Source organism: Silurus meridionalis, chromosome 12, assembly GCF_014805685.1.
Source record: "Silurus meridionalis isolate SWU-2019-XX chromosome 12, ASM1480568v1, whole genome shotgun sequence".
Classification (NCBI taxonomy): Eukaryota; Metazoa; Chordata; class Actinopteri; order Siluriformes; family Siluridae; genus Silurus; species Silurus meridionalis.
Window position 1 is genome coordinate 7698753 of NC_060895.1, and position 7913 is coordinate 7706665.

At 39.0% G+C, this 7913-nt stretch overlaps 1 protein-coding gene across 1 annotated transcript; it reads right to left on the reverse strand.

The window, feature by feature from the left end:
* Positions 1 to 300: 300 nt before the first annotated feature.
* On the reverse strand, positions 301 to 7303 carry ankk1 (ankyrin repeat and kinase domain containing 1). Its single transcript, XM_046862176.1, has 8 exons — positions 7030 to 7303; positions 6495 to 6774; positions 5182 to 5318; positions 5025 to 5074; positions 4773 to 4928; positions 3906 to 4027; positions 3664 to 3697; positions 301 to 3567 (listed from the first exon to the last, which is right to left on the reverse strand). Exons 1-8 carry the CDS (start codon positions 7227 to 7229, stop codon positions 2315 to 2317), a joined length of 2232 nt encoding a protein of 743 aa, XP_046718132.1. The 5' UTR covers positions 7230 to 7303; the 3' UTR covers positions 301 to 2314.
* Between the last annotated feature and the right edge of the window lie 610 nt (positions 7304 to 7913).

Genomic DNA, 7913 nt, shown 5'->3' on the forward strand with positions numbered 1-7913 from the left:
TCTTCCACAGAAATATGTAAATCACATCTTTATTGGGCTGGCTTTGAGCACAGGAGCATTGTCATTTGGGTCTCCTAGTTCAAATAAAAGAAAGACTTACATTTACAGCATTTGGCAGACATCCTTATCCAAAGCAACTTACATTTATCTTGTTCATGAGATAAACTGAGCAGCTGTGGGGTTAGGAACCCTGCTAAAGGGCCCAGGAGTGGCATCTTGTTGGGACTGGAATTTAAACTCAAGACCTTCGGATCCAAAGTATAAAAACGTATACCTCCCCTAATACTAATGAATCCTATACAGTTGGGTGCCTTCAACTTTGTGGTAAGAGTTTGGGGAGGAACCACAAAAGTGCCCCAATACTTTTGTCCATATAGTGCATTAGTGATATTTTAGTATTAATAAAATGGTATAATTGACAGCCTAAACTAATTCTGTGGAACTATGAACAAAAAGTGCACCAAACCACTAGCTTTACACAAACAAAATAAAAAAAATAAAATTTGAAGCACAAACGAGCACAAGGCACTGAAATGGGGTTTTAGATGGTGCTGTGATTTAATAGGGCATCTAGTTAGCATTTGACAAGCATAATAAAACAAGCCTCTTGCTAAAGCCAACAGTCTGGACCCAATCAATATCTCTGGTTCTCCTTTGGGGGAAATTTGTCAGTGAGCATCAGGAAGCTAAGGATTTGTTGTTTATTATTATTAAAGATTTTAAAGCCAGTTTCAGTCTGAAAACTCAAGAAATTAAGGAGATACACCGTCACAATATAGTTATTCTAAATAATTGTAATATACTGTGTATATGTATGTAGGAAAATATCAAGATGACACTTATTATATTATAATGTGTGTATTGTGCAATACAGCTGATTCATTAGCTCTTCTCTTTTGATACACCCAGAACGTGTAATAACGTGCAAATGTTTGCTGTAAAGGCTTGTTTTAATGACAAAATCTTACACGGTCTTTTCGTTACAGAGAAATAAATAAAACATCAATAGTGAATTCATTTACACTCCTATTTAGATGTTTTCTAGGCCATCATGTTATTATGTCACTTGCATTATGTTGCACTTATATAACAGCGGTCTTGTCACCTGACACTCGGTTGCCTTCGAGAACAGTAAAACCAGCTCCTTCATCCGTTTGACCTCAAACAGGTTTCTATGGAGTGCATAGCAACGTTTTGAAGTTTCTCAGAGACAGACGGCATTGTGTCAAGGTCATATAACTGTGTAACATTGCATTCTAAATGTTTAAGGTTTTAAATTCCAAAGCTATGGCCTTCGGTTTATCTTCAGAATTAAGAAAAGTACATTTTAATGAAATGCCCTTTTTATCGTTTGTATCATTAGCGTGTGCTACTCCTAATCACTTAGTCTTTAAAATGTCACCATGACTGATTGCATTGCTAGTTTTGCTAAAGTATTTTGAATGTGATGTGTTATACTTTAAACCTTCATCTTATAACCTTCCCCATGTTTATTGCTTTGGTTCTCATATTGGCATCTCTTTTCTCTTTAAAGTAAAGTGCAGGCTGTATATCATGCATGATAGATGCTTGCTCTTTCATTAAATGATTATTATTGCTCAGGGAGGCTTTTCGGCTTAAAAAAACAAAACTTGTATGTAAAAATGATTCAGCAAGATTGCTGTGAAACTATGAGTCATTGTGTATCTGCTGCATGTTTCGACAAGTCCCTAGACTTGTTATTAGGCACGGTTTGCTTCATTTTTACTTGAATGGAATTTGAATGGATAGATTTTTCATTAGTTCAGGTTCTCATATTCAAGCAGTGCTTTCTTAAAATTATGAGAGAAAAAAAATACAATGCTGACATTTGAAGGCGTACTGTAGCCAAAAGTAGAAGAGAGAAGAATGCAGTCGGAGCAGTTGTGAAATTTATGCTATGCACATACTTTTAAAGCAATGGAATGTTAAGAATGATCTTTATCCAAAGGTAGAGATAATCTAGGTGTTTGTAGTAAATGATTCCCTGACATAGTAGTTCATGCAATTGTGACAAAAAAGTGCTCTGAACTTATATTGAACTATTTACAATTACAGTTTAGAGAAAGCATGCTTAAAAATTATTCATAACCTGAGGAAGGCATTTTCATTGCATTAAAAAAATGCCCCTGAGTCCAATCAATAGGAATATTTTTAACAGGAAAATCATATGCAGAGCGACGCAATCAATAGTCAAGATCAATGCAGCCCTTCTTTGTCTTTGCTTGTTGATAGTTGTTGTTAGGTGTGGAGCTAAATGTCTGTCCTAGTCATAGACGTTGCCTCACCAAGTCTTTTAGTGCTTTAGTAACTGCACCATCTCCTCGTTGTTGCCTTTCTGAGCCAAATCTAATACCGTATACCCTTTGGAGTTGGCTATGTCCTTATGCGCATTATTCATTAGCAGGGCTTTAACAACTGGAACACTGCTTGACTGCACAGCCAGATGCAGCGGCGTGTCCTTGCTGCCGTTTTGCACGTTGACGTTGGCGTGCCCAGCAATGAGCAAGAGCACATTGGCAAAGCCACTATTGTGGCACGCCAAGTGCAGAGGCGTCCAACCTCCATCCTCAGAGATGTTTGGGTTGGCGCCGGCATTGATCAGCACCGAGACAACTTCATCATGTCGGTGGTGGCATGCGAGGTGTAGCGGCGTCCAACCTCTTTCACCTTGTGCGTCCACAGAGCCACCGTTCTCCTCCAGGACCAACAGAGTCTCTGAGTGTCCCTTGAGCGCAGCCAGGTGCATGGGTGTCCATTTCTGTGATGTCATGACATTCGCTTCCTCACCATGACTCAGCAGGAGCCTGCAGATGCCTGTGCAGCCTCGGAGGGCTGCAAAATGCAGAGCGGTGTAACTCTGTTTGTTTTTGCACTTTACATCTGCTTTGTTGGTTACTAGTAACCGTGCTACCCGAAACTGGCCATGGTCGGCTGCGAGGTGCAGAGCGGTGGCTTGAGTGTAATCCGTCTTGTTTGGATCGGCTCCTTTTACAAGTAAGATCTTAGTTATGCTCAGATGACCGTACTCGCAGGCCATGTGGAGCGCCGTCCTTCCGGATCGTTCTTCTTGTTCGTCTACATTGCTCAAGCGTGAGAGAAGATGGCGCACGACATTCTCATGACCATTTTGAGCTGCGAGGTGAAGAGGTGTCCATCCATCTTTGTCTTTTACGCAGGCACTCGCTTTGGCATCTAGTAAGAGACGCACTGCCCGGTCGTCTCCATTCTGGGACGCAAAATGTAGTGGCGTCCACAGGTCCTGTTCAGGGAGGTTGACGTCACCACCACATTCAACAAGCAGGCCACAGATCTCATGAAACTTTTTCAGCAATGCAACAACAAGCGGCGTGTATCCATTAGCATTTTGGCAGTTCACAGATGCCCCGTGATTTAACACCAGCCTCACAGATTCAGCATTGCCGCTGGCGACAGCATGGTGAAGGAGCGAGTTGTCATTTTTGAAGACTGTTGAGACGTGCTCCTTCTTTAGGACGTTCTTAAAGGTTTCAAAGTCTTTGCGTTTCAAGTAAAACACAACGTCATTCTCTGTTTGCAAGGTGGATACAAAACATTGTTTTAATCTATGGAGAATATTCAAAATACAGAAAATGTTATATTTGGGAAAAAAAAAAAAAACCCAACCTGGATGTTGTCCATCGGGTGTATCGCTTGAATCCTGGAAAAGCAAAGGTGCAAAGTACATTTTTCTTCATGATACAAGGGGAAAAACAAGTTTGAAAAATACACCTATTAGGTAATTCTGTATTAGGTCTAGGCTGACAGCCACAAGGGAAGGAGTTTGTGTGAAGGTGGCAGTGATTTAAGCTTAAGCTGAGATTTCATTTTTCTGCTGACAGAGTGCTTCATGGTCAAACATCACTTACTCCTCTATTCAAGGATGGCAGAGGCTTTTCAAATTTACATGACCTTTTCTTCATCTCCCCGCCTGGAATACTGTCTGGGAGTTTCAGGGCCTCGCTTAGAGCTTCAGTCATGCACACTGTCTCTGAAGAAAAAAAACAGATATCATCCTGCTGGGTTGCACAGCGCAAACAGCTTAAAAGCACACTGCAAATCATATTGCTTTACTCCAAGTGTTTTATTTGGCTTAGGTGAATGTTCCTGAAGGTCAAGGCCAAAAAGTATTTTACTGGTGTCCTCGCTCATAGAGCATGGTTGCCTCCATGGAGAGCAATCAAATAGTCTAACACACACCTAGCCATGAATTGTCCAAGTAAGCTACTGTAATGTGCATGTTTAATTACGCTTATCTCATTATAATTTACATTTTAAGCCCATTCTTGGCCAAAAACTCTGACCGCAGGATCTAGAATGCTGACCCTGACATACATTCAGAGACTACACATTTGCTAAGGCCACAGCTTAAACCATATTTATAGCTCAGTTGTGAAGGCATTGGACTTCTGAATGGATGGTTGAGTTCAAATCCCTACCAAGCAGCCACTGCTGGACCCTTGAGCAAGACTCTAAATCATCAATTACTCAGGTGCATAAATGACACTATTGTAAGTTGCTCTGGATAATGGTGTATGCTGTAACTAGGAGGTGGTAGCTAAGTGGTTATGGCATTGGTCTTTGGACCTGAGGGCCCAGAGTTCAAATCCCAGACACACTTGTTGCTCTAGTAACAGTGTCCGCCAAATGCCATAAATGAAAATTGTATGTGTTATACGTAGGCAATTTTTTAAATATATGTAAAAGGATGGGATTATATATAAAAAAAAGTTTACCAGAAAAAGAAAGCCGTTCACTCGAATCCTGGCACCAACATTGTTGCATTATGCTGATCATCTCTTCACACTCAGGAGGCTTGTCATCTGGGACCTTCTCCGCATTAGGCCTTTTGCCAGATGTCACCCTGATCAATATTTCAGTCATATTCATTCCTGCATCACACAGCAAAAAAAAAAAAGTGGGATCTGTGGCACAAAAAAGGTTAATACTCAAATGCTTTAAGATCTGAAAATAGGATTCAAATGTACCACAGTACGGCCTCTTCTGCGTCAGAATCTCCCACATCATGATGGCGAAGCTGTTTTTAAGGCATAGCAGATTGAGTGCTTAATCAGGCAAAGCAAAGGCACACACATTGTCTGAGTTAATGTGATTAGAAAATCTGCCTGGTTTTGGGATTCTTACCTGTAAACATCATATTTGGAAGTAGGAGCTTCAGGGTTCTGGCTGAAGGTCTCTGGTGGGACGTAGCTAATGTTTCCTCTTGCAACCAAATGCTCAACGAATGAGTCGTCGAATTGAATTATCCCGAAATCTGAAATCTACAAACAAATTAGAATTAACAAACATTAATTTCGGGAAAGGTTTTGCTGCTGAAGTCTGATCTAGTCTCACTCTTCTAGTGAATTGGATTTAATAGAATTCTGTGAAATTTATAAATATCAAATGAAATATATGCTAGGAAAAAATAAATCAAACAGTCAACTCATCAATGACTGGGAGATGTTATGCCACCTTCAAGTGAATATTCCTTTCTAGAGATTGTAGACAATTGCATTTTATTTCATTAATAAACAACAATTCTCACTATAACAACCATGTGCATTCTAGCAGCTACTATAAGCAGAGTTTTCCCCTCATTAGTTTCTTTTTTTATATATTAAATTTAACTTGGTGTGCTACCACTGCAAGCTCCTTTGTCCTCAAGACAAACTGTAAGTTTGTGCTTAACCTCTGACTGTTACAAGAAACTGGCACTGAAGATTCCTTACAAAGGTATAAATAAACTTGTTCAGACACACTTAATCACCATATCGATAATTACTCATTTTTAAGCTGTTCTTGCATAGAAGTCTGTGTACATTATTACTAGATGAAAGGCTAAATGACTGGTGCAAAACAGAGCATAGTTGTGTCCATTGAATGCGTTACAATGATGGAACACACATAGCCATGGATTATTCTACTTATACCATGGTCATTTACAAGAATTGTTGAAATATGATAGTTTTAATAAATAAATATATATATTTATCAGAGTGAGTAAGAAAGAGAAAGATGCCATTTTTGTTTGGTACATTTCTCAATCTAACCATAACGTTTTTGATTTGTCTTATTAATCTTGTATTTAGGTCTATTAATCACTATCACCCAATTCACCATGTAGGTTAAATTACACGCATTAAATTACAGTAATGATCCATTTGGATTAGTAAGTAAATTAGGAAATGTTCCCAATATCTGCTTCACTATGTACATATGTGACTGTGATTGTATGTTAATATTGATATAGGCTGACCAGAACTAGCGGTTTGAACACACACCTCTGAACCAATCAGAATTGAGCTTCCAGACAATGTATAATATAGCATAGATTATTACAATGTTAATATAAACCTTGCAGGTGGCACTTCTATGTAAGCCAAGCTGTTACAGAAAACATATACAACATTTTGTAATTTAAGGTTTCACCAACACTACTGATTATGATTATGTACCTTAACATGAAGATGAGCATCGAGAAGAATGTTGGATAACTTTAAGTTCAGATGGAGAAGAGGTGGCTTCATGGTGTGCAGGAAGTTCATGCCAATGGCAATCTCATGGATCATCTGAAACTTCTTTGGCCATGTAAGTGTATGAGTTGTTAGAAGATTATCCAGGGATCCTCTACTCATGTACTCCATCACCACTGCGGAATAGTCCTTGTACAGCCCATAAATACTCATCAAGTATTTAAATTGAATGCTCCCTAATTTGAAAGCCTGCAAAACATTCCTAGGAGAAAAGGATCGTGTGATATTATGTGATCCATATACAAGCAGGAGTGGAGACTTGTAAATCTGGAAACAAAATTTCAAATCACGATGTAAAGACATAACGTAAACATAAACAGACCTCCAGATATCTGTAAAACTGTGTTGTGTCAATGACAGGCATTAAATCAGCCATAAACATTGAACTGAACTGAGTTTAACTTAATGCAAATCATTTGAAGTTTTCAGTGTAATTTTACCAACCAGATAGCCATACCTGTAATCGCTGGCAGTGATGAAAGTCTTAATGGCACATTTTTCCCGCCACAGCTTGAGCTTGACTTTGTACACACGACTGAACTTCCCTTCAGACACCTTCTCCCAATCTACTTCAAATTCCTCTTTCTTGAAATATGTAAACCTTTCTTGAGTGCTGCATTCGAGATGCCCATTTTTCTTTAAAGTTGATTCTGCCATTTTCAAAAGTTTTCCAAAATCTGTAAACCCGAAACTATGTCTTCACTTCAGTAATAACAATGACACTAACTACAAACTAGTCCGGGAATGAGGAGGAGTTTAGGGTGCTGTACATTTGCATAAGAATGTCACTTAGCCTGTTTTCAAGTTGTACAGGAAAGTCTGCATTGATTTCCGTCTTCTATCAACTTTGTGTAGACGCAAAAATGTGTTTTAAAAAGAATGACATTCTTTAAGTAAGCATCCAGAAAATATTATACATAGTTCTGTCCATATCTTTAACCCACTATCACCCATGTGCCCATAATTGTAAGTGAATCATACATGGAATGTACTGAAAGCCATTGTTTTGTTAATGCATAAGGTTTAGTTTTAGAAACTCACTTCCAATTCCTGATTTCTGCTCAAAAAATACAGCATATAAACAAATGTTAAGCATCCCATTGCATAAGATGTCTTTGGATGCAGTAGCATTCAATTTTTACTTGCACTTCAAAACCCAAACCTGTGTTCAGGTAAAAGATCTTGAGTGGCCTGCAATAGAGCTCTGAACACTTTTGGGATTAATTGGAACACTGAACCCCAGGGCTCCTCACCCTACATCAGTACCTGACTTTACTAACATCCTTGTGGCTGAATAAGCACAAATCCCCACAAGCACACTCCAAAATCTAGTGGAACATC